Below are 27,565 nucleotides of genomic sequence, written 5' to 3'. Positions count from 1 at the left end.
AGAACTGGAGAACTAGAGAACTAGAGAACAGAATGCTTAAAAATATCCATCTGCTCAATGAATTATTTAAAAATAGGATATAAGACTAATGTGGTAACTGTACTTTTAAAAAACCTCATGCATAGAAACATATGGAAATATATATCAGATGTGTCTTTCAATTCACTTCTTTAAATGATCTTTAATGAAGCCACACTGTGAAAAACAAATCAACCAAGTGCCCCGCAGGACAAGAAGAATGTCATACAGTGGGCACTGTTTTGTAGCCTTTGGAGCTTTTAAAATATGTATATTTTCAGAGGCAGGTTTTAAACAGAAGCGAATCCTGTTTAAAAATAAAGCAATAGACCTTTTCATTTATGGCAACCTAAATGTTATCCCATAGTTATGAGAAGCATTTTGTACACTGAAATCCCATAAAATAAGATTTTTCTATATGACAGTTTTAAAACTGCCTACTTCCTTCTAGATTTGTTTGGTCATAAAATGCCGAGAGGCAGAGAGGTACAGAAAGAACAGGCTTTCCAGTGATGTCTCTCTAATACTATTTTCTAAGACGCTTGTTGTTGAAGCCCCATTATGAAATCAAAGATGCATTCACTTGAAATGAAACCAGAAGGAACAAGGAAAAAAAGCTTCTGAATGCATTTCCTAAACTGAAGTCAACAATAACAATAATATTAAAACACAAGCAATGCTCTCCTGACATAAAAATAAGCCAGTGTGACAGTCCCACACTCAAACTCTCCAGGGAGCTGGGGGACAAATAAAAGCAACTAAGAAACCAAAGAAGCAGAATAAAGAAGCCAAAGCCCAGGTGTTCAAGAGCACGGGTCCCACCTCAGCAGTGTGCAGCACTCCTGGGCAAGGCTCTGCAGGAAGACAGAGGCTTCATGACTGGACAGGTGGGAGGGCAGCTGGCACTGAGACAAAGCTTGCCTTGAATAGACTAGGGACACTTGAGGAAGCCAGCATGCCAGGTCCTAGGAAGGTTCTGGAGCATGGAGAAGAGCAAGGGAGGCACCTCAGAACAAGAGGCAGGACAGAAGCGTGACTGCAGGGCTGCCCAAAGGGAAAGCAGCAGCTGTCTCCTGCCTCCGAGTCCAGAGTCCACATTAGAAAAGGTTGGAAAGATGGAGTGGGCAGTGGTAATGGCACAGGAGTCCACCTAGACAAGAGGGGAAAGGAAGACAGAAGATGTCGCCCCCAGGTGAAATGCTGGATCTCGATTCTGGGACCAATTCATGTAGAGTGACAGCATGATCCAAGGTCTTGGTGGCTGAGTTGTAACAGTGCTTCGAGTAGAAAAGGGGAAACGAGATCTAGCTCAGGAAGAACGGAGAGAGGCGTTCACGAGCTAGCTGTAGCCATGCTTTGTGAGACTGCACAGCCCTACGCTGAACAGAGCAGGTAACAAAGACAAAGAGACTGGGTACCAGAAGACTCCACAGGAAGACGGCAAAGGAGGCTTCCACAGAGTTCGTTAACAACCCAGTCGGTAAGGATACCAACACTGACACATCTTACAAGGATACCAACACTGACACATCTTACAAGGATACCAACACTGACACATCTTACAAGTACACTCTTGAAAAACATCAGAAACACTTAAACAGAAACTAAATTACTCATTGACTTATGATGTTAATTTAATGAGAGAACAAATTATTATATATCCTTTTTCATTGCAAAATAATGAAAAGCATATCTACCAAAATAGAAAACAATCACCTATAATCCTATCGCCTTGACATAACTATTATTGTAGTAATTTTAGCATAGCTCTAATTTGTAAATGTATTTTATAAATTATAAGTTTTCATTGTTTTCCAGTTGACCATATGCAATATTAAGCAACATGCATTCTTCCATATACACATGACAATTTACTAAGTACATTTTCTAAATGTGTAAATCATCTATTGCCCATCTATTGTAAATCGAGGGCTCTGATAAATTATGAAAGGTATAAATCAGTGTGTAAAGGGTTCCATTTCCAAGTTCAGCCTGAGAAGTAGATAATTAACCGCAGCCAACGTGGAAAAGCCGTCCCTAAAGACCAGAAGGGGAACAGCGGGCTGGTTTTCAGACACAAAGTCACACCAGGTCACTGACAAGCCAAAAGGTTTACCTGGAAGAAATCTTACAAAACGTGGCATGAAATGAAATCTCGGACAGCAGGGAGGGCTGTCTTCAAACAAAGGACCTAAGGCACACAAGGAGAAAGAAAGAAAAAAAAGAGAAATCAGACGGCCACGGAAAGCACACACCGCGACTTAATTCCCAAGATTTATGATAACCACAAAAACCAGCCCCATAAGCAGGGCTACTTCCCCCACTCTGCCTCAACAGTGCAACCAATCAGCAGCTGCCTCAGGTGCCAGCCAGTACCGCAGAGAGGGGCCTACAGCTACTCATGGGCAGAATGGAAGCCAAAGAGGCCATGCAAAAAAAATCACTGTAAATTAAAAAATGTCAGCATCTTTGTTGGAACTTAAGCGCATCAGATGATCTGTCCATACGCTAATTCCGCCAGTCTTCAATCAACACACTAAAAATGAACTGATACCGCCAGCTCAGGAGACCACTGACAAGTGCACTTGTTTTTTTTGAAAGCTCCTCACTCATTTCATTTAAAAACTACCTTCAAAAAAGTCTTCCTTCCATATACAGGTTTAAAAATAAGCAAATTTAAAAAATCTAATGGAAGATGGGCACTGAGAGACTACATGTTTACTCTGCATTTGCATGTAAGTTTTAATGACTAATTGGTTCTCTAATAAACTGTTATCTTACAAAGTTGACTGCAGTGATGTCACTATATTTAAAATATTAACCACTGAGATTTATTCCCTAATATACATACGTCAAGGTAGTTCTACTAGTAACTAGAACCATCCTTGGCTATCAACAGGCACTGACAAACTGCTTGAAGACAATCCACAACCACCCATTCATGTTGAATGATAGCAAGCATTCCTGTAGATACACGCTTTTACTTACATATTTACAAAATAAAAATGTCAGCTATGTCCCCACCGAGTCAGGAGTTTTTATATGCACTGTGATTTGCATCTCAGAAGAACTTCTCTTTTTGTAAGCCCTAATATTTACCTTTAAGATTCCAGTCATATAATTCCAAAATATCTCTGAATAGGAACAATGAAAACAGTTCAAGTCCTTTCACACAAAAATTCTGAAAAATAAGTCAAAATCAAATTACTATAGATCTGCAAATATACATTAACTTGCCCTAGCTAAGTATCTCAAAGCTGTTTGTGGAGACCACACTAAAAGCCTTCACTACAGGCTTGGCCACTGTCCTAAAATGGCGTGCCAATTTCAAATAGAAACAAAGAAGAGAATACTGCCATTAGGATTTCTATAAAAATGTCAATTCAGCCCTTTTAAGTGTAGCAATAAAAAAAAAAAAAAAATCCAAAACTCAAGTTTTATTTCTATCACACTTTTCTAATCTAGTTGTAAAGTGTGTAAGAATCTCCTGGGAACATTTGCTAAGTGGGGTTACATGCACAACTGCAAGCTGATTAGCCTGTCCCCACTTCCACTCCTCCCTACCCCCACAACCCAGGAACACTGTTGCCATGTGACCAAAAAGCAGAAGTCCCTCTGTACCACAAAAGCTTCAAACAGGCTAAGGACTAAGAAAAAATACAGAATGCTACTGAAATTCCTCCCGCAGACGAGCTCAACAGACGACACATTGCTGGGGAGTTCTGTCTCCTAAGTCTTCTAACTTGTTTTGCCCAGGGTTCATAAATCACCCTGTGTGAGATCACATCAGAAGTCATAAAGTTTTACAACACTAAGCAAGGGCTCAAGACCTTAGAACCAAACAGAAGCAAAACAAGAATAAAAACTAAGAACTCCCTCCCCACAGGAGGAAGGGCCAGCCCTTGCTCTTTGACTATTTAAATGCAGGTAGAATGACCAGGACTCAGTAAGTTAGCATGCGTGTCAGGCCATCAGGCCATCGGGCCCTCGCCATTGCTCCCTGCCCTTCCATGGCAGTGTTTCCCTGTTAAACAGATTCTAGGAGCCAAAGGCTGCAGAAATCATCCCAGGCTGCAAGGACACAAGCTTGTTGGCTGTCTCGTTGTTACTTCTTAGCGTGATTTGTTGACAACACTAAATTCCACACCAGGCAATGAATCATTCTGAGGTTCACATTAATCTTACTTTGGAATTTAAAATCCCTTGCATATATTTAGATAAATCTGCTGTTTAGCAGCTGCAATGAAAAACAATTAGAAAAAAAATGTAAATATGTGGGAAGAGAAATGAGGCAAGTCCTGATCTTGTCACTAGAGATAATAAGTAAGATTATTCCAACAGCCCTTGGATTCAGTGTCACTGTTCCAGTCCTCTGTGACACTGGCTAGTACCCAAACTCTGTCCCCTGAGCAAAACTGAGGACAGATGTACAGTGACTATCAGCAGATGCAGCACGAGCAGATACGGGTTCAGAAATAGGTCAACGAGTTTACATTTCTGAACCATGGCACCAGAGCTACATCACAGCGACCCTTCTGACAGGGAACATGGTATTTTAGGGGTCTCAAGTGGCAAAAAGCTGCAGCAGACCAACTTCAATTATGGTTTGGTTTTGTTGTTGCTGTTTTTCTTTCTTAAGAGAAAAATCTTACGAAAGCAGAGTAAATACAGGAAGCTGTTAAGCAGCCCTCTCTCTTACCTCAGGCATCATCTCTTCGATAAAATGAATCGTGTAGTCTATGTTGAATCGAATCACTTTACACAGCGGAATCTGCAAGAAGAAGGGTTGTTGAGTCCCCAGGGCTTCTCGGCAGGCTGGCAGGCTAACAATGCAGGGTTCGCTGTCTGACCCAGAGCCCAGGAACCGGATCAGGTTCTACCTTCACTTAACCTAGAGCAGCCTTGGCAAGACGTGCAATCACAGCTCCTGCTTTCTGTTTGGGTTTGTTTGTTTGTTTGTTTGTTTCTTGAGATAAGGTCTTACTCTTTGACCTTTCTGGTCTAGACCTCCTATGTAGATTACTAGACTAGGCTGGCCTCAAATTCAGAGAACTTTGCCAGCCTCTGCCTCCTGAATGCTGGTATTAAAGGCAATCAATGTGTCACTACACGTCCTAGGCCAAAACTACTCCATTCTAATGGCAAGACCCTGGCTTTGACCAAGCTTCTACAAGAGGGGGAGTAATACTGGTGCTTCACTAATGTGATTGACGAAGCAATGCAAACTTAACAAGAACATACTAGAGCCAAACATGCCACCTCTAGAAAAAAATCAGAAAACCAATCGTGTACTGATTTTACTGTAGTTCTTCACACAGCTCACAAATGGCAGTGCAAGAATTATCAGTTACATTTATTTAGTTCCTTCATCAGTTCACAATGCACATCTGTCATCACAACCAATGAGTATAAAAAATAACAGGTAGCATTCGCTGGGCCAGGAGCTGGTCTAACTCTCGACTGTGTTGACTCATGGAACTGTCGCAGGTGCCTTTAAAGATAGTTTTGTCCCTTATGTACTTGGAGAGAGGAAAAAAAAAAACGAAGACCCGGGAACCATCTTGCCTAAAGGAACAGGCGGGTAAAGTAGGAATTTTGATTCTAGACCCAACTCTCACCTACCAAAGAGGGCAGCCCTCATTACCTATCCAAATACACAGAGCATGTGAGGAATGGTAGGCTCGGGTGAACTAACCCACAGCAGTCTTCTCCCAGAGTAGTCAAACACTACCCTAGTATCTAGACACAAGAGGGTTCCGGGAATGATTTCTCAGTGAATAGAAGAATAGGGAAGGGAAGGAAGAGGTTACAGAACCAGCTAGCTGGACACAGTAATTGAAACCAGAGGCCCTGTAGATGTGTTACACCATCTTTCTGGCTTAGCAATCTGTCCATGAAACAATGTAATCACTTTTACAAACCACAGCTGTCAGAAAGAAACAAACTTTAATTCTCTCAGCAAAAGGGATAGAAAGAATGTAGAAAAAAAAACAGTCTTACAATGCCATCTACTGGGAAGAAATTTTAGCTGTTAGATATTCTTTCTTTCTTAATACAGTGGTTGCTATCTTTAACTTCTGTTATAATTAACTTGAATATGGGATTCATTTTCAATGTTCTGGATTTATTATGTCCTTAGTAGCCCAGCTAACCATTGCAATATACTTAATACACTATTGTTTTTCCAACCTAATTTAACCCCTTAAACATTTAAAATACTTGAGTTACAAACTGGTACATGATCTAACCTGGTTTTAAAATACCAATACTTTACTAATAGCTATATAAGGTTCAAGCTTTCCAATGAGCCACAGGCCCTGTCTTGAAAAGCAAGGATCTAGACAGAGTCCAATAGGGTGGAATAACTGTTCTAACCCTGAAGCTCCTGAGACTGGTGGGAGGAGCGTGAATTCCAAACCAGCCTTAAAGCACAAGGAGACCCCATCTCAGAAAACGAAGGTAAATGTCCCTATTTCTTCTACAATGACCAAGTCATTAGTGGTCAGAAAAACAGAAAACCAACCAAGTTCTTGATCATAAAAGTGATCGTGGGGTTTTCTTGTGCATATGAGAATGTTATGTGATGTTGTACAATTAGTACACTTTTCCAAACTTTACACTGTCAAAGCCACCAACAATATCATGTATCATAAGTACCCACAAGTAGAACTACACACCAGGATAAAGTTCCCCCAGAATGCTGCACACTTAGTCAAGACAGCTCTCAATCCACTTCACTTCAAGGCCTTAAGTCTAGTGGCCAGAGCTAGCTCAGGTCAAGAGTCTATGTGACAATAACCTGTAGGCCCTTCCCACTGATGGGCTCAGTTTGAGAAATGCATCAGTGATGCAGTTTAGAAACCTTTTTGTGTGGGTGTCTATCTCAAATTCAAGAGCTCTTTGATGGCTCTAGAGCCTATGAACTTCAGAATACTCAACTCAAAATTGTATTTCTATTATCAACACCACTCAAAAAGGGAAAGGGCTCTTTATTATGAACTGAAGTCCAAATATGGTTACACATGCCTGTATTCTGCAATCAAGAGACTAAGGCGAGAAGATCCAAGTTTAAAGACCCTGGGCTAGAAAGGCAAGAAGATCCAAGTTTAAAGACCCTGGGCTAGAAAGGCGAGAAGATCCAAGTTTGAAGACCCTGGGCTAGGAAGGCGAGAAGATCCAAGTTTGAAGACTCTGGGCTAGGAAGGCGAGAAGATCCAAGTTTGAAGACCCTGGGCTAGGAAGACGAGAAGATCCAAGTTTAAAGACCCTGGGCTAGGCAACAAATTCCGGGCCAGCCTGGGCTACGTAGTGAGACCTCAAAAATAAATAAAATAAAAATCTGCAGGATGATATAATGTAGAATAAGAATAAGAAAGCACTGTTTCAAGTTAGTGCCAGTACCTAGAATTACGTCTACTTAATAAAGTAAAAAGGAATGACAGATAGAAGCAAAGTAGGAGCAAGATTGAGACTCAGCCTTCAGTGCAAATGTTCACGTTCCAAGTAGGTGTAGTAAGGTGACTTTCTGACTGCAGGCAAGCGACACAGTGAGACTCACCAGGTTCCACAGGACACTCAGCCCAGGTTAAGGACTGCCATGCTCCTCCCAACACTGCTACAGCAATCACCAATCTACCTAAGACCAGATGGGCACTGCAATTCCCAAGGCTGCCAACTTCAAAACAGGAGGGTTCTGATGCAATACAGAGCATCCATTTAGACTGACACCCAGAAAATCACCCCCAATGACCAGATAAACATCACAAGTTCTTGTGTCAGACCAAGTCTCCGAATACAAATACAGCCCTGGAATTCAAAAGCAGAAACCCTATGAGGTCACTTTGGGCTGAGTGTCCTGAACAGGTCTCCTTCCTTTGTTCAGGGACATCTTCAAACTTCAAATTTGAAGGACAAGAACCCCAAAATAGTTCATCACATCACCCCACAGTTTACCCTCTTTTTCAATGTTTCACACTCTCTAAATGTTACTCTAACACGTTTACTTACACCGTTTAATGCAGCCCAGACCTGTGACTCATTAGCAGGCTCACAGGCCTGCCTGAGACACGGCTGCAGCCACCCTGCAGTTCACATGGGGGAGATGCAAAATAAACGTTATGAACACATAAAGGGGATTTATTTTGATTTGTGGAAAGGAAAGATAAAGACAGGGTGGGGGGGCTGGGGGGGCGAGTCTGAGGAAGGAGGCAAGAGCAGATACTTACATTGGTCAGAGGGGCATGTGCAAACATAGAAAATCCTTCAAAGATATACTCATGATCATCATATTCTATGACTGTTGGTCTGTCAGTCTAAAAGTGAATAAGAACACAAAACAGGACTTAAATTAATACCATCTGCATATGCAGGAATTCACCCAGCGTCAGAAGCTCGTCCTCACAGCTGATGGATCCCTCCCCTCCCCAAGGAGAAGACAACCCTCCAAACCCTGCAGAAGAGTGGGGCCCAGGCAATGCCAAAGGCAGGCTTCAGTCACTGCCTAGGAACGGGGTCTATGATGATATGATCTAAATGTCAATCTCAGCGCGACAGACTCTCCTCCTCCTAAGTCACTCTCGATAGCCAAGTCTTTTGATATTAAATGCCAAACGTTGAGCAAGTTAGAAAGACTGGCAGCCTAAAAAATACTTCTTATCCAGATACTAAACATCATTATTTCACAAATTACCTAGATGAGAACTGGGAGAAGCTAAAGAGTATTTATATACATATTTTTCTTTTGTCAATGTAACTGTCACTTTCTATTTGAATGACCCAATCAGACTAAATTAAAAGTAATGAGAAGATTCTGATGAACAAGGATTAATAATGAACTGTACAACCACTCCGATAGATAGGCTGTTCCTTGATGTATTATTAAACATAGCATATACATCAACAATCTCAGTCCTAAGTATATACCAAAAAATATCAAAACATATTCATACAAATGTTGTCTAATAAAATGTAATTAAAATATAATTATATTACTTCCCCTTCCCTGTCCTTTCGCCCAATCCCTCCCTCTTCCTATTTAACTCATGTGTATCTCTGTACACCATGTGTATTCTTAGTGTCCAGAGACGCTAGAAAGGAGAATCAGATGCCCTAGAGCTGCAGTTACAGATGGCTGTGAGCTGCCATGTGGGTGCTGGGAACCAAAAGTGGGTCTTCAGGAAGAGCAGCTAGGGCCCTAAACTGCTGGGTCATCTCCTCAGCCCCACACACATACTCGGATCATGGAAACAACCTAAGGCCCATAACCTGAATGAGTGGATAAATGAAACACTGTAATCATACAGTTTACACACACACACACACACACACACACACACACACACACACACAGAGAGTATTATCTGACCATAAATTAAAACAAACAAACAAACAAACAAACAAACCACTCTAAAGGATGCAGGTTGCACAGCTGTGTGCAGAGTAGGTGTGTAGTGCACAAGAGACACTGGGTTAGATAAAAGGAAGACAGAAGAACATGGGAAGAGGGCGAAGGAAATACTGACACATGCTACAACTCGGGCAAACCTTAAAAAACAAATCAAAACAAAACAAAACCAAAAAAAAAAAAAAAAAAGAAAAAAGAAATAAAAAAACTAAGTAAAAGAAACAAAACAGAAAAAGCAGCTACTATAGGGCCCCTAGGAAAAGTATAGGCTAGGCAAGTCCACAGACACATGCCACCTACCGAAAATGAAGTTTCTTTTAGGATAAATGTTCTAAAGTTAGACTGTGGTGGCTTTGCAAGTCTGTAATTATGTTAAACATCATGAATTCCACACTTTAAATGGGTAAAGCTGATGACACAGGAAGTCTAGCTAAATAAACTTATTGAAATATATAATTATGAATGATCTTGAAATCAAGACTTTTCAGTGCATGTAACTAAAAGTAATAAATTTCATAATGAGAGGCAATGCAACTGAACATAACATATAGACATGGACCCTGAAGCAGACTCCATGCCTCAGGGAACTTCTAAAAGCCACCATACGTAGTGCCTGAGCTACCACTGCTTAGCCTCATCTATAAAGTATGAACTAAAGTGGGTAATATGGATACTACATACACAGATGTGTATAGTGAAAATTAGTTAACTATGCTCACCACTTAGAATGATGCCAAACCACAGTTCATGTGCATTCTAGCCATATTACCACACTGTCATGTTGTACAATGGATTTTCTGATTTGGTCCCAAGACAGTAAGCTGCCTGCTGACTTTTAAAACCTGTGGAAATGCCCTACTTGACTCTTCCCACATCATTGCTCCAGTGGACAGCACCATAATTCACTGGCACATTTGGTTATTACATGGTACCAATACAAATAAAAAAGGCATAGTAAGAGGAAAGCTGAAATAAACATTAGTGTGATAAAGCTAAATTTTATCAACATGATGATCTTAAAAACAAAAATGATATAAGAACTGAATCAGAAGCTAGTGTGATGGCTCAGGCCAATAATCCCAGCACAGTGGAGATGAGGCAGGGGAAATGCTGTAAGTTAGAGACCAGCCTGGGCTACACAGCTGTTCCAGGCCATCCCAGGCTAGACTATGATCATGAGTAACTTACTAAGAAGTTGGTAGGCGGGGAGACGGTGATCCGATAGTGGAAAAGCCGGCCAGCGTTGTTGGTCATCGGACGGCAGGGCTTGATTGCCTGGAGGGTGGGGGAATGAAAACGCTTTACAAATTGAGAATCATTTTCTTTTAAAATAAATTACACTGTCAGTTTCACATCTGACTACTGCTTTGATGTGTCTTCCTTAAGAGACCAGTAGGAAAAAACACTGCCCACTTTATTCTACAGTAACTAACTGAATACAAAGATGTGGCTGGCCACCAGTTCTCAACCTTCCCATGTGCGTTGGTAAAGCAGAACCAGACTGACCTGTGGTCAATAAGTGTGTTCAGTAAGACCAGAAGTGTCCGTATGCCTTGTGTCCCCACCAAATCCATGATCTCAGTGAATCAGGATCCGTCAATCAGCTGGGTACTTGGGGGACACGACTAGATCCCCAGTATGTACAGCGGGACCCATTATTGGTATAGTCTGGGTCTATTCAGTACAAATAGGTAAGTAAGTGACTTCGGCATCCAAGAGGGCTTTGAAGAACTCATGAAGCTTGCCATCTGGGATCCCCATTAGGTACAACCATCAGTAAAGCCTGCCCTACCTACCACTCTGCAAACAGCTGCACTGGGTCTCCTCATAAGGCCATGAGCCTGCAGAGGCCTCCAACGCTCCAACGCAGATGGACTATTATTGTGAATTCCTTACTGGATCCTCAGTCCTTCCCAGGGCAATCGGGCCCTAAGGAGCCTACTTAACTCTAGAAACAATGCTGTAAGATCCACAGCATGTTTAGCCTTTAAAAACAACTGTAAAACATCTGACCCCAGGATGACCTGAAGAGGGCTTTCCAGTGTGCTCTTGTCCCATGGATATAGATAGCACTTGCAAACATGCCCTGGGACGGGCCTGAATGTGTTAGTGGTCCCCTTCCTTCCTCACTTTTAATTGCTTAATGTGAGGAGCCCAGTGCTAAGGTGCAGTCCACACCAGGAACAGAGAGAGTATAGGAACCCTGAGTGTACGCCCTCCTGCACGGTGAACCTTGTTTAGAGGAACACTCTTATCACTTCTGTAGCCAGCCACCAGCTGTAGTATTTCTTGACCTGTGAGCTGCAGACTATATCTTTTCAGTACTAATGTAATGCACCGGCCTGGGGACATACCTCTTGGTGGTTGCGGTGGTGTCTAAGCTGAGCCAACTGTGTGTGTGGCACCGATTCCTTAATCGTATCCTAAGTGCTGAATAGCAATGCCTTACTCTGCATAAACACTAGAGATCTCAGGGCTCCTGATCAGTCAAACAGAGTGATGCAGTTCTGAGGGGAGCCTGACAGACCTGAGCATGCTATTTGGTTGTGTTTGTACCTAACGGATGTAGTCTGCAACTTCCCCTGAAGGGCATGCATACCTCAGCCCTGTGCTGCGCTGCCATAGCTGTGGCACAGTGAGTACAGCACCCACAGATCCGGGCAGGAATCACAGCGGGTGGCACTCTCTCCGAAAGGCCATGCTCTCAGCAGGAGTGAGTGTGGGTGAGGTCTAATGATTCTGTGGACTTCCCAGGGTTCATCAGCAGATGCTCGTCTAGACCCCCTACTGACAACAAATGTACCTCGGTCAGCAAGCTTTTCCTTAGCCTTCTTGTTCAGCGGCATCATGACACCAAGACCTTTCAGAACCAGCCACACTCCCACACAGCAGGAACTACAGGCAGAGGCATACCTCCCACCTGACAAGAGCATCCAGACCATCCTCCAGTGAATCACCCACTGCAGAGGGGCCCAGAGAGCTCTAAAGAATCATTTTGCCACATTGTGCCTATTAGAAATTTCCATAGAAGAGACAGAAAGTGCACTTAGAAAGCTGACACATCAGAACAAAGCCACCACACCAACTGTGACGCGGTCCAAATCCCCCAACCAGAGCTGGTCACCGTCACTCTCCTGACTCTCCCCCAGAAATCAGGGTGATGACTTGCTTCTAAGAATCCCACCTTTATCTCCAATGATCAAGCTCAGGACTCTTGGAGAGTCCCAGCTCATCCCCTAGGAGTGAGTCGCTTCCCCTTCAGCTCACTTCACATCACTGAGCCTGAGGTAATGCCCAGCACTCAGGCAGTTTATCCTGGCAGCACTATCATAAAACACATCGCCAAAGTGGGTCACACACAGCCCTGGGACAAATGACTGACTGACCAGAAGGGTCCCTAACATAAATCTGTTCTTGACATCGGTTCTGCTTCCCTGTACCTGAGGCAGCTAGCAGTTGTCTTTCTTTTAAGAAGGTTTAAGTTCTTTGAAATGGCTGTGCAGAGGTTTCAGAAAGCTGCATTTATGCTAAAGGGGGGTGGGGGTGGGGTCTCTTGGAAATCCAGACCTGAGTCATATCAGACCAACCTTGCATCTGAGACAACTTAGCTCTGTTTCCAGAGAAGCTAATATGTAGCAGAGTATTTGGAATAAGTAAGCTAAGGAAACAGGATCAAAGATAGCATTTCAGAACTGAAACACTTTCCGGCTAGCAGAGCCCCTATCACTAGTAGTAAACGCAGGACAAATGAACCCTGGCATCAGGCGGCCAGGCAAATCCCATTTTCACTCTGAGAACTGGGCACCACTGCTACAACATACCAAGTATTTAGGATTATAGAGCAAAAAATAAGGATCGCTGGGAGTGGGGGGTGGCTCAGCATATGCCTTTAATCCTAACACTAGGGAGGCAGCAGTCTGTGCATCTCTGTGAATTCGAAGGCATCCTGGTCTACAGAGAGAGCACTAGGACAGCCAAGGCTACACTGACAAACCCTGTCTCGAAACCACAGCAATTTTTAAAATTTAAAAAGAAAAAAGGGGGGGGTTCATGGATTTTAGTGATGGATGGCAGGGGGTAAATACCATCTTCCCTACCAACCCTTGAGGCATGAAATCCCCCGTGGGGCTTCTTAAGTCTCAGCATCTTTCCCAGGAGCGGGTGGGGCTCCCGATTAGGCTAACACTGTCTGAAGAGTTCACTGAGTAGGCTATGGCTCCACAGAAACATACTATCCCGTGTATAACAGAGGATGACGGTGGCAAGTAAAAGTCAGATGTGAATGCCAGAGGGCTTCCTGAAGACATGGAAAGACCTTCTATCGCTTGCAGGGAGACATCAGAAAACCCAGCAAGCCAGAGCTTATCTGACAAACAGTCATAATTCAAGGACAACTGACAGCCAACCAAGGGAGGTCTGTTATGCCAAGGTCAGGACCCTGGAAACCTGGGACAGGGACATTTAGATTTAAGTCCCCAGACTCCTCTGAACCTCCTAACTCTGTAAAGAGGGCACATCCCTCCCTGTTTAGATCACTCACCTGTACCAGGACAATGGGAGATCCCGTCAGACAGCAGTGCCCACCATACCTCAGCCCACACACAGTACCCAATCGATCAGCCGCCTTGCCCACAGACCTACACTGAGAGTGACTTCACAGCATAACCGGGTTGTATAGGTGAGTGGGGGGAAGGAGCTACAAGAAATAACCAGCGTATCCCAGCAGCCACCAGCGTCTGCGAAGGGCATCAAGGGCAGGTTGATGCTAGGCGATGCTGAAATTCCTAAGTGTCCAACCGAAGACTGGAGGAAAGAAGTAGGTATTCCGCAGAGGTAGGACCGACAACTAGGGAATGGACAGATAATCCCCATAGGACAAAGAGAAATGGGCTAGGGAGGAGTACTGCACCACCAAGACCAGTGGTGGCGTCCTCTGTCAGCCAGGACAGACAGGGACCAAGTGGCTGAAGGCAAGTTACTCCCCTCAACAGTCATACTATCCCCTGAGCAGTACAAGCTTCATCAAGATTTCTAGACTGAAAATCCACTGGCTGGAAAAGTAATCTGGCTCCAGGGACCAAAATGACTAAAACTGGTGATAAGTACCTATCTTTCCTCACAGGTCCTAAGGCTATTTCCTTGAGACTCTGTACAAAGAGGGAAAGAGAAAACCAGACAGTTCAGTGAGTATTGGCCACAGTAGCCAAATAATCATTGGTAGCAGACAGACTGGCTATGTTATCCTTGCACTTTGTAAGGGTAGCCAGGATGAGGGAATGCTGGCCAAGTCCGGTCTAGTAAGTCTGCCTCAGATCATTTCTCCCGCCCTTGAGTAGCTCACTGGAACTGAGATATCTTGGCATATGAAACCATTCCCACATTGGTTCCTAATGTAGAAGAAGAGCAATCATAACAAAATGACCAGGAAAAAAAATCTACTTAAATTACCAACCACTCCTGCAGCCCAAGCACCAAAACCAATATTGCTTTACAAGGAAAATGGAGACCCATGCCACCCTTCAGGCTCACAGAGGTACTAGTACTGTTGAATCCACCAGTATAGAGCCTAAAGGTCCTGGAGGGTGATAATGGGCTACCATAATCTCTCCGAAGCAGCAGCTCTGATGGCAGCTGCTGTGCCAAGCACTATAGCTCAATGAGACATTAACCAAGCGCCATGGCAACTCATCCAATCAATGTGTCTCTGTCCCAAGCAGAAATGAGGACTGGAATTTCTCACTACATTATATCTCCAGCATAGTATTCAGTGGTCCCAACTGTGCAGACGTACTACAGACCAAACTGCTCCATTATCTCTGTGATATTATGTTATTCAAGCTAGAAACCTTAATGAAGACATTAGTTACTACAGAGGATCAGCGAAAACCCCCACAAAAGTTCAAGAACCCACCACATCCAACAGTATTCACAAGTCTAGGAGCCATCAGGACATCATCTTCAGAGTAAAAGATAAATTATTCTAGCATTCCCTTCCTACAATGAAGAAAGGACCACAACATCTGGAAGTTCTCTACAAGTTCATAGGACATCAAAACCCACACCCAACAAGACTGCTCTGGCCATCACACAGTGGCACAAAAGGCTGCGGTATCAAGTGGGGCCCAAGTAAGGTCCCTTGGCAAGTCTAGGTTAAGGACAAGCACTTCTGTTGCCGTGACCCAACAATTCAGCAGGTCCTATGGCAAGGTCGGGAAAAGGTGCCAAGGGAATCCATGACAAATCACACTGGCAAATCACAATACTGGCCCCTGGGCCTGGTCATCTTCAGTAAAGAATTACATGCCTTGGGGGTGTGGGGGTGAGGGACAGAAAGGTAGGGTATCTGGCTGGGGAAGGCCTGGCTTTAGGACCCCAGACCAGCCCATCGCCAACAATTAAGCCGAGTAGCACAGGCAGCCAGCCATCCACCCTAAAGGGAGGTGGCACATACAGAATCGAACACACAACAGGAACAAGGGGCAGACAGACTGGCTGGCAGGTGACCCAGATCCCTCCCTCCTCAGCTGATGACTAAGGATATTACCATGAAGTGGAGGGAAAGCTCAGGCCTGGCTTACAAACAGCAACTGGCTGCACTACAGTCCTCTGCATGGTCTGAAAGACATCAGTGAGGGGACATCTCTCCTGTCAACGGTTCCAGGTAACTTTGAATGGAAAAAGTAGCTTCAAGGGCTCACAAAGAGAAAGACCAAAAGATCAAGAATGAAAAGGTCTTGGGAGAGATCTGTAACTGGGCAAGTGGGTATGTGACTTCGTCATCAGCATGGTGGCCATCAGGGGACAGCTCTTCTGGAAGAAGCACGGGAGTACCAGACAAAATGATGAGGCAATCATGTCTGCCCCCACCCATCCTAGAACTATCAGGGTGGACACTTGGGTAACATGAACACAGTAACAAGATGGCTGCTTCACACAACGGTGACACCAACAGCACAGGCCCCACTCAGCAAGACTGAAACAGCCAAGCTAACCTCAGGCTAGTGACCATCTAGTCAAGCGGCTAGCTACCGCTGGTACCATCCCTTGAGAGAACACTCTACCATCAGTCGCAAACTGACTACCTAGCCCCCTTCTACCTGCACAAGAGCAAACAAGAAGAATACGGCCCACGGGCAGACAGCTGATGCACTGCCCACTCAGGCTCCCACCCAGGAAAAGCCTATTCCTAACCCAGCTATAGGAAACGTAGTCAGCCTGCAGGCTGCAGCTGCTGGTCCTCAGGGAGGCTCCTATGAGGCCATCCTCAGCTACAAAGCACCCTCTTCCATGTCATGTGCTTCCTGAGAAAGGCTCTCTGCAGACCAGGGCCTGTGAAGGTGTGAAGGGCATTCTAGCCACACAAAAGGAAATTCTGTTAAGCTGCCTTGAGCAGGCCCACAGAGCAGCTGAACCACCCCCTCTACTCTGGACCCCCACTTCTCCTCAGATGAAGATCCCTAACAAGAAGTCAGAGCACCCACCCTACCTGAGGCACAGGAATAGATGCCCACAGATAAAACCTTGTCAAAACTCCTTCCTACACTCCTTGACCTTCAACGGTAATTAAGTCATTTAAATTACCAGGCAGTCTTAAAGCTTTATGGGAGTCTCAAACAAGTTTTTTTTTTTTTTTTTTTTTGGTTTTTTCGAGACAGGGTTTCTCTGTATAGTCCTGACTGTCCTGGAACTCACTTTGTAGACCAGGCTGGCCTCGAACTCAGAAATCCTCCTGCCTCTGCCTCCCGAGTGCTGGGATTAAAGACGTGTGCCACCACGCCCAGCTTCAAACAAGTTTTAAATAGAAATTAAGGACTTACTGTGGAATCATAAGATGGTAATCAAGGGATTGATGAAAATAACTTACAAAACCGACAGGTAGGAAAAAAAAAAAATCACAAGAAACTAATCTAAAGGGAGTCATTACAAGTGACTACAGTCGGACCGTGCTCTTCAGTCAAGCCTAGCTTGTCTGAGAAGCCAGGGCTGGGGCATCCAGTCACTGGGATCTCACGGTTGGTAGAGACAGAGTGTGGCCTGTACCACAGTAAAGATAAAGTGCTACAGTAGGCCCAAAGCAGGGTGGGTCCCAGGGGTAGAGCGCCTCACAGCTTCAGTGGGGACACTTCCCTGGGGCAATGTATAACCACTGCTGACGAATACCAGAAACTAATACCACAGTGCATACAGTTTGAAGACACTTAGTGATCGCACATATAACACACATGAGCCTTCCAAACTCTTTAGTTTCCTTGGCAACACTCTGTAGTCTACTCAAAGGCCAAATATTAAATATTCCTTCTCTATAATTGTCAGTAACAGAGCCTATATATATATAAAATAGGGAACGTGAAAAGGGTATTTCGATGACATTATTCCATTTAACAGAAAAAGAATGGCATCTGTCTACTTCTGGCATCTGTCTACTTCTGACTCCTTGGTGCTTCTATAAATCATAACCCAGGCCAGTTACCTCTTCTCCGGGATAAATGCTGTGCCGAATTCCTGTGCGTCTTGCTTTTGCACTGCATTTGCAAAGTGGTCCATCATTCATCTGTCAGAAACGGAATGCAGGTCAGTGTTACTGCGGGAAATCCACACACAGCACAAGGGTGCCTTAGAAACCATGAGCTTTAATGTCAGGAGTCCTGAGGCTCTGAAGAGGCTGTCTGATTAGAAGAGTAAATGGATGTTCCAAAACCAAGAAAGCTGCCAACTGTCTATAAAGCCCGATAAAAGGAAGCTATGACAGACAACCCAGGAATCTGAAGTCATGTGTACAGCCACGCAGGAAACACCAAGGTCAGTCAGCACACTGTCTGTCCCACTGTCTCCCACCTCTCCGCAGGACTCTCTGCTTACATGCAGGTATACCAGTTCTAGGAGTTCATCATGTATAAATGTATTAGAGATGAACATTTGTTTTTTCATTCTATAAACAATACGGTGTATCAGCTACTGGCATGGTGTTAGATTGTATTAGGTATTATATATAATCTAGAGATTTAAAGCATAAAAGAGATGTATGTCACTTACACTACGATTTATTCGTAAGACTCTACACCCGTGGATTTTGGTATCTATGCAGATCCTAGAAGCAATCTCCTTAGACACCAAGGAATAACAATATATTGATACATTTTTTTAAGTACTAGGAATTTGTAATTCATTGTGTTCAATTAAAATATAAATGAAAATATCTCAATAAGACTTTGGCAAGAAACAGTACAGTGAAAAACTTAAATTATTTTTAGTCTTTTGGGAAATCTACAGCTCCAGGAGGTATAGCAGGAAAATAACATTATTACCTAAAAAATAGTGTTAGGGTATTATCTGAAGTAACAGCTGGCAAATAAGAGGCTTAATAACTTTTCATCAAAAATCCTAACATACTCCTAGTGCTAGTCACAGCTTCCAGGGGAGCAGGCAAACAAATGGCCACATTCTTGCCCCCACCAGCTTCCGTGCTCCCACATGGTCCCCTTCACAAGGTTCACGTCTACTGAGGACAGGAAACCAAGCACAACACACAGAAAGGCGTGAAAACAACATAGGCCGAGCAAGGCTGGGCTTCCCGACTGACAACAACCACCAGTGAAAGGGACCGGGTATGGAGGAAGGGTTCTTTTCAGGCAGACAAAAATGTTCTAAAACTAGTAGTGCTGGTGTACAGTTCTGAAAACTATACGGAAAACAGCCACGGATTATAAATTCCTGTGTAAATCCTATCACACCCATGTGACTCCTTCATCTGAATGGAAAGGAAAGTGCTAAGTGTGGTGGCACCCGGTTAGAATCCCCCAGCACCCAAGAAGCTGGGTCACAGGTACAAGGTCAATCTGGAGTAGCTATAAAACCATAGTTTAAGGGGCTGGAGAGATGGCTCAGCGGTTAAGAGCCATGATCACTCTTCTGGAGGTCCTGAGTTCAATTCCCAGCAACCATATGGTGGCTTACAACCATCTGTAATGGGATCTGATGCCCTCTTCTGGTGTGTCTTCAGACAACTACAGTGTATTCATAGAAAATAAATAAATAAATCTTTAAAAAAATGAAACAAACAAACAAACAAAAAACCCCATGGTTTAAAATACACTGAAAACTTAATTCCAAGGCATCACAACATATATTTTTCTCAGTCTTTTCAAAACAAACAAACAAACAAAATAACCAAAAACCAAAAACAACTGGGGCTGGAGAGAAAAGATGGCTCCGTGCGTGGTTAAGGACCCTGGCTCCTCTCCCACAGAACCCGGGTCCAATTCCCAGAGCACACAGTGTGGCTCACATCTGTATGTCACTCCAGTAGCAGAGGATCCAATGCCCTTTTCTGGCCACCATGAGCACAAGGTACGCACGTGGTACACAGAGAGACCCATACACTTACAACAAAATAATAAAATAATAATAATAATAATAATAAGTGTAAAAAGCTTTTAAAATGGCTATTATCTAATAAGAATGAGAAAAAATTCCAATTAATTCTGAATGGTATGAACTTATTCACAAACTATAACTGGTAAATTACTGTACAGAGCAAGTCGGGACATGTCTTACTACGTGTAACAAATCACATGCATAAAAGACACATTTTCCTATGGACTGTGTATTTGTAAGATACAAATGTGTTATAAAGATACTGTTATTTTTTTTAGAACGACCCCCTGTGACTCAAGCCTATATATAACACCTAGCACTCAAGAGGCCAGCCAAAATTATATAGTGAGATTCTGTCACAACAACATAGAATACCTATTTACATTGTTTTTATCGGATGTTACTTCAAAAAAAACAAAATAATCAGAAAATTTTAAATGTTCCAGCTGCTATGTCATTCATTAGTTTACACGCTGAACCAAGAAGAGAAAGCACAAAAACTCACAACTGTTACCAACTAAAACAACTGATACTGTATTGTTCACTACTTAGCAGCAAGACCCCACCCAGGTGAGCTGCTTTTAAATGGCCCTCGGCTTTTCCTCCTCCTGCCCTTCTGCTTCCTCCTTCTCTGAGTCTGAACAGCGTGGCTTTGCTGCTCTGAACAAGGTCACAGGCAACAAGGTCACAGGCGCTGTCAGTGTGACTCAGGAACAGCTGCTCTGGGCTCACACTCTGCAGCTGAACTCTAAAGCAGAAGGGAAACGGCTCTGAAAAATGACTCACGGCCCTGGAGGTTAAGGTTCCATTTCAATGTCAGCCAGCATGCACCTTCGCAGCCCTGCGTCGTAATTGTGATGTGTGGGCTTGCAACTCTCATAGCAAAAGCATAAAAACTCCCGCACCTGGCCCGGGTCGTTGTACCAAAGTTCATCATGAAGTCGGTCAGGATGAGCCTTTTTGCGTTTAATCTCTGCAATGACATCGAAGACCTCCGAGTCCGAGCTGCTTGAACAGGTGCTGTCCTCGTCGGTCTCACATTCAGACTCACTGGAACTCTCTGATGGACAGTGGGAGGGAACACAGAAGTTCATGGATGTAACAAAACTGTTCTGCAGAGACTTTCAAATGCCCTAAACCTCAGCTGGGGTCACTGTCACTCCTCCAGTAATACTGAACACCAAACACTGCTAAGCAATGCCATGAAAAACATACATCTCAGAGTGCTAAGTCATAACGTAGCTGGGAAACAGGAAAAATATATAGATTTTATAGAGAAAATCAGAACTAATATGACAAGTATCAAAAATAACACAGTAATAGTGATTTCACACTGTAAAAATGGAATTGACTCAATAAAGAGCTGGTCCTCTATGAGCCAGAAAGGAGAGTGGCAGTTTCACAGAACAGACACTTGTGACTGAGCCACTGGATAGAAGAGGAGGCTGATGGAAGGCCGGGAGAGAATGGGGAGGGGCCATGCAGTCCAGGCCTGGACATAGGCCTGGGACAGACTCAGCACAAGAGGGCAACCCTGGAGGAGAATGAAGGTAGAAACACTCCAAATGAAGATCTTATCCTTTTTTTTCTTGATAACAGCAATAAAAGGGGTTAGTCCTTTCTGAATATAACCCTTTCCTCATAATTGTAACCCCAGTACTCAAGGATATACAGGGGGCTCAATTATTCAAGGCCAGCTGGGCGTGATGAAGCACGCCTTTAATCCCAGCACTTGGGAGGCAGAGGCAGGCGTATTTCTGAGTTCGAGGCCAGCCTGGTCTACAGAGTGAGTTCCAGGACAGCCAGGGTTACACAGAGAAACACTGTCTCGAAAAAAAACAAAACAAAACAAAATAAAGAGTTCAAGGCCATCCTCAACTACATAATGAATTTGAAGCCAGGTTAAATTAAATGAGACTCCATCTCAAAAAACAAATACAAACAAAAAACAAAATAAAACAAAAAACAACAAAACCAGAAAAAGACAGAGTTCCTGAAAGCAACTGCATGAAGACAGACGATCACGATGCGTGAAATAAGTGACAAGAGACAAACACTACATGACTCCACTTAGGTGAAGGACATGAAGTCATCAGATGCAGAGAGAGAGTAATGAAGGTTGGGAGTGGGAGACTTTCTGCATTTTTGCTTAATGGAAACATTTCAGTTTTACAGGGTGAAGAGTTCTGCAAACTTGTTGCTAGCAATACATAGGTACTTACTAACAAACTAGATGTTTCCAAAGGTTACAATGGCATACTTTGTGTTGTGTTTTATTACAACTTGAAAAGAAAAAAACAAACAAACAAACAAAAAAAACCAACAACCAGAAAGTAGCAGCATAATAACAAAACCCAGCACCATGAAGTTTATCTCAGATAGACAATACTGTCAGTCACATTTTACAATGGGAAACCGGAGACAGGGACAGTCACGTAACAGGTAAGGAGAACAAGGATTCCAAGCCAGGCTATTTGGCTTTGGAGTCTTTAACCATTACTGTACAGCATGGGACAAAATGAATCTGAGCAAGGGAGAGCTAGACAGAAGGCGTGGTGGCATGCAGAAAGTCTCACTGTGACCACCTACTTTTGGCCAAGATCAAGTGTAGTAACATCGCAGCATGGCACTGTGCTAGGGACAAGTGGCAAAAGCATTCCTATCCTCACAGACACCATCAGCGCCTTGTAACCGCAACCCTCTGAAGGACGGAGCAAGAGGTCAGCCATGAGTTCAAGTCTGGCCTGGGTGAGAAGTTAGCTCTCAGGCTAACTGCAGAATGAAAGCCTGTCTCAAAAAAAACCCGAGTGGGTCAGGGGGAGACTCTCACTGTCTACTTCAAACACCAGAACTGACACTTAAAACATAGACTCTGAGGGGAAGAAAATCTGGAGGGGGCCAGGGAAGTGTCACCGCCCATTTTCAAGAACTTAAGGCACAAGCCCCTGCTTTTAGAGGGATGCTTTCTGATTCTGAGGCTAGACAACTCTGCAAGAGACAGACAGGTTAGCCTGCCCTATAAAATAAGATCTTACGCATTCGGGAACGTAACTGAGTAAGGAAGACCACTGTTGGGAGTCTACAGGCTCCATCCCCGATGGCTGGGATTAAGCGGAGCTAACACAGCAGCCTTGAGCTCCCCCACTCACCTAAGTCTTCATCCAGCTTTGTCTTCGGAGGCTCCCACGGAGGCCGGGCAGCTTTGGCCTTCTCCTGCCTGTTCCCCAATTCTTCCTCAAATTTGTCATACAAATCACGGAGCCTGCTTGTCCCTACGACAGTAGAGTCTCCCTTTGCAAAGTAAAGGATCAGGGTGAGAAGCCATATTCACGATCAAAAACCCTTAATTAACTACAAGATGCCATTTTTAAGTCTCCAGTGCAGTCAGTGTTTGAAAAGGGAAACACCACACACGGGCAGCAAGCTTCGGAAGCAAGCACACACTGTATGCCTGGCTCACACTAAGCAGCGTGGGAACTGTTTGCAGATAGATGCCCATGACATGTGACATTAAAAAATACCGTGACCCTTGGAGCAAAAAGAAAATCTCCTCCCTTCCTCTCTCCCCAACAAGCACACCCAAGAAGCACGGGGCTTCTACACCATGGTCTTAGAGGAGCCCTCTGCCGCTGCCCACTCTGCTTCCACAATGGAAATCACTTTGAATGGCCAGACCGTTTGACCTAATGACCGCAAAATGCAAAAAGCAGACCTCTCATACTTAAAAATAAAACTAAGGCAAACTGTGATTCACCTGTCACCCTGACAAGGAAGGGCCTGCTGTCCATCCATCCCTCCCCATCCCCTTGACAGCCCCGACATCCTTCCCACCTCCTCTGTGCATCTTGTGTGCCTGGTGCCTTGGAGGCCAGGAGAAATGTCAGACTCACAGACGGTTGTGACCTGCCATCTAAGCCATCTCTCCAGCCTGCTTCTCTTGCAGTAAGTGCATCATTAGAAGGAAAGGTGATAGGACACCGGCAGTCTAGCACTTGGCTTAGAATCTTCTTGTCTCTGGCAGAGAAGGCCATAAGAATGTCAGGGCTGTCACAGAAGAGTTTCAGGAATGAGGAAAACTACAAATGGCTACCGATAGTGAGGAACCCACAGGAGACATTGGGCAATCAAACAAGAACCTCTGCTCAATAGCTACAAAAGACAAAACTGCGACAACGTAATGAGAAAAGATTTTCTCTAGAGCGCCAGAAAGGAATGTATTGCCCCTTCTGACACCTTGATTTAGGCAATCCAATCCAAGCTGAACTTCTGACCCTTGGAGCTGTGAAATGATAAACACTTGTTTTTCAAGCCACACAGCTTATAAAGCTTTGTCATGGCCGCAGAGGAAAACAAACTCCCTGAGCATGAGTGGCACAGCTCTGGCAGAGACGGAAGCGGACCTTGGAAACGGTCCATGTGCTCTGTGTCCTGTATGCAGACAGAGGTAAGAATACAATGCCTGCACAGTGCCTTCGGGAACTGTGGCGGAGTCTCAAGACAACATTGGATGCTGTCCCCGAGCCACTCACCAAATACTGGCCATGGCCCCCTCTATACCCCTTGTAAGAAAACTAAGCCCAAGGTGTTCAAGCAGCATAGAAGTATAACCTCTAGTTATGCTTTATCAAGTGTCATACCACTATCATGGATTCCTCAAGCCTTTTTTTTCCCCAAAGACAAGGAAACCTTTCAAGTTCCACACAGGTAAGAGTCACAACAGAAGCAACTAACAATCCAAGAGCAATACATAACTCAGTAGAAGCTGTATTTCAGAGGCAGCAAGATGGCTTAGCAGGTAAATTGCTGCTGAGCCTGACAACCTGAGTCCAGTCCCCATAACCTTCTTGGTGGGAGGAGAAAGCCAGCTCCCAAGGCTGTCCCGTGATCACACACAGGACCACACACATACACAATATAAATAAATGTTTACAAAAGAAAATATGTATTTCAAATTTAGGGTTTTAATCTTTTCCCAAATTACCAGATGCTGTGTGACTGTCTCCTGAGAGGCTGCTCTCAGGTGTCTATGCCATTATGAAGAGACACAGTCTACACTGTCTCATACTACACCGCCAGGATTTCTTGGACGCACCTTTCAGAGACTTTACCAGAGCTACTCAGTACTTGTAAGACGAACTATACATAAGACAATTTTCATCCAGCGACAGAGTAGAGCCCGAGTGCCCTGAGCAGGCTGGATGCAGAGCAGGGCTAACTGACATCTTGCTGGGCATATTAAGTATAACTTGGACTAAAGACATCTTCAACTTACAAGGGCTGCTAAATGCAGCCCTGCGCTAAGGCAAGGAGCGTCTTTATAGTTACAAAATCTCAAAGAGCAAAACCCCATCTTACCTAACCTAATGTCACACTAAATGTCACATGGCCGACTTCCTGAGCCCTAAACCTGTGGGGCCACTGTTCCACTCATTCATTCAATTAATGACCCTTATTCTGTATCTTCCTTGTATCAAGTTTGAAAATATGAGCCTAATTTATAATTAATTGGGTTAGCATGATTTTTACAGGAAGGAGAATGATATGATATACTTTATTAAACAAGAAATGAAACCCAAATCTTTACCTCCCATTTGGGGAAACACAGAAACCCACACATGCATGCCACCATAGATGTAGGTTAAAGGTCACGAAACTACTAGTATTAAGACCATTAGCATCAAAGAATGCAGAATACTCCTTTAAGTGACTATATACTCTTGACCTTGGTGTTTTTAAAACACCTCTCAACTTGGGTTGATTTCCCTGAGGGAATGTTGCAATTTGGATGAGACCTGCCCCCCAGAGGCTCATGTAGAAACACTTGGTCCCCACGCGGTGGCACTGCTTGGTGCGGTTACAGACTAGCTACAGGAAGACTCCCTCTGAAGGACAGGGTCTGAGCGTTTAGAGCCTCACCCTGCCTCCAGTTCTTTGTCTTCGGGTTTCCTACATGCCACTGTGATGTGATCTCTTTCCCCACCTTGTCTGGTCTCAGAAAACAAGCAGGTAGTGGCCTGCTCAGGACTCTGATGTCGTCCTCAGCTGCTTGCTCCCGCCAGCTCCTGCCATGCCCGCCCCTGCCACTGTGGACTCTAACCACAAGCCAAAATAACTTCCCCCTTACGTTGTTTCTGGTCGTGGTATTTTATCACAGCAACAGAAAAGTAGGAAACAGACTCAGGCTGAGTCTGGAGAGTTTTGGTTCCCACCACTGGGGAAGGGTGCTATTAGCATCAGATGCATAGGGCCTACAGATGCTGCTGCGGTGGAGGAAGCCCGGTCCACACGGCCTCTGCTTGAGACCTACCACCTGATCCATGGGGTCACTGGAGTAATAGCTTTCCGAATGTGTACAGCGAATCCACACGGGCTTAAGGAGCTCTTCATCCTCCTCCTCCGCTTTCTCCGGAGGCGTCTCCTCTGCCTCTTTTCCTTTGATGGACGTATAGTTCTTCTCTTTGCCAGAGCCCTGGCTGTCGCTCCATCTGTCTTTTTCCTCCTCCCAACGAGCTCTCTTCTTCTCCCTGCTTGGAGAACGACTTCAAAAGGACGGAGGGAAAGTTAGTTATTGAAAACAACGCTCGTGGTCTAAGTTACCTGGTGCGTTTTCCACCTGCCTGCCAATATACCACACCCATGTGCCATGCCACGTTTCACCAAACCAGGGATTCCCAAACGCCAATCTGCTAGCATCAGGGTCACCTGGCTTATTTGTACAAAAACACAAACTCCCAGGCCCTACCCCAGATTTACTTACTGATTCACATTCTCCGGGGGCGGGGCCCAAGAATCTGTAGTTTTAATGATCTCCCCAGGTAATTCTGGTGTGCACACAGCAGGTTCAGGAGCAACTGGTAAACCATAACTCCTAGAAGAAAAAGACACTCAGAAACTATCTGGACATCTCTACTTACGGACAATTTCATCCATGAGAACCATAGTTTTGAATCTTTCACACACTGCTTTGCCTAAATGTTTTCAAGCTTCCCAAAGCCTGGCCTGCACTTGGTTCTGGCTTTAGCTGACAGGCTGACAGCTAATCCGAGGGAAGCAGCAATAACACTCCCAACCTCACGCTGGAACATACTTAAGTATTACACTGAGTCAATCCAAACTGGGGCTAACTGCGGCCCTCAAAATACTAACGTCAACTAATAAAGAGGATAAGAAATCTTATTCTTGAATTCCTAGGGCTTAAAATACATAAAGATTAATCCTGTGAACAGACTTGGAGGGAAAAAAATCTATAGGGTAGTTTCTAACTTAAGCCTATTAAATTTAGATAGAACCTACAGTCCTTCAAAATGACGGCTAGTGAGAATCATCTCCACATTATTAAATCAGTGTTCACCCCATTGTCCACTGATAAAATTACTACTACCCAATAAAGTTTGCCTCTAGATTTAAGTGAAAAATTATTTTGAGGCAGACATGGTGACCTGTGGTCTAAATAAAAATTGCCCCATTGAATCATATGGAGTGGTATTACTGGAGATATGGCCTTGTTGGAGGAAGCGTGTCCCTTGGGTGGCAGGGTAGACTTTGATGTTTCAGAAGGGCAAGCCAGGCCTGATGGCTCACCCTCTCTTCCTGCTGCCTGTGTGCTGCTGTGCTTCCTACCAGCTGTGCTTCCTACCAGCCTAACTAACAATGGACTAAACCTCTGAACTGTAGGCCAGCTCCAGTTAAATGCTTTCCTTTATAAGAGTTTCCACGGTCATAGTCTCTTCACAGCAAGGAAACCCTAACTAAGATATGGTTCCTGCCTGC

At 44.2% G+C, this 27,565-nt stretch overlaps 1 protein-coding gene across 3 annotated transcripts in view; it reads right to left on the bottom strand.

The window, feature by feature from the left end:
* The window catches only part of Drosha (drosha ribonuclease III), a 102,426-nt gene that overhangs the window by 62,212 nt on the left and 12,649 nt on the right, over positions 1 to 27,565 (bottom strand). For all 3 annotated transcript variants that reach the window (XM_021208257.1, XM_021208256.1, XM_029543950.1), the window contains exons 6-15: positions 26,553 to 26,663; positions 26,103 to 26,334; positions 22,945 to 23,086; positions 20,701 to 20,855; positions 17,892 to 17,972; positions 10,610 to 10,696; positions 8,244 to 8,330; positions 4,718 to 4,789; positions 3,118 to 3,199; positions 2,135 to 2,209 (exon numbers count right to left, since the gene is read on the bottom strand). In XM_021208257.1, coding sequence (XP_021063916.1) covers positions 2,135 to 2,209; positions 3,118 to 3,199; positions 4,718 to 4,789; positions 8,244 to 8,330; positions 10,610 to 10,696; positions 17,892 to 17,972; positions 20,701 to 20,855; positions 22,945 to 23,086; positions 26,103 to 26,334; positions 26,553 to 26,663 — 1,124 coding nt within the window. The remainder of the gene's footprint in view (positions 1 to 2,134; positions 2,210 to 3,117; positions 3,200 to 4,717; positions 4,790 to 8,243; positions 8,331 to 10,609; positions 10,697 to 17,891; positions 17,973 to 20,700; positions 20,856 to 22,944; positions 23,087 to 26,102; positions 26,335 to 26,552; positions 26,664 to 27,565) is intronic.

Source organism: Mus pahari, chromosome 11 (assembly GCF_900095145.1).
Source record: "Mus pahari chromosome 11, PAHARI_EIJ_v1.1, whole genome shotgun sequence".
Classification (NCBI taxonomy): Eukaryota; Metazoa; Chordata; class Mammalia; order Rodentia; family Muridae; genus Mus; species Mus pahari.
The sequence above is the reverse complement of the archived record's forward strand: the minus strand, read 5'-3'. Positions and strand labels throughout refer to the sequence as shown.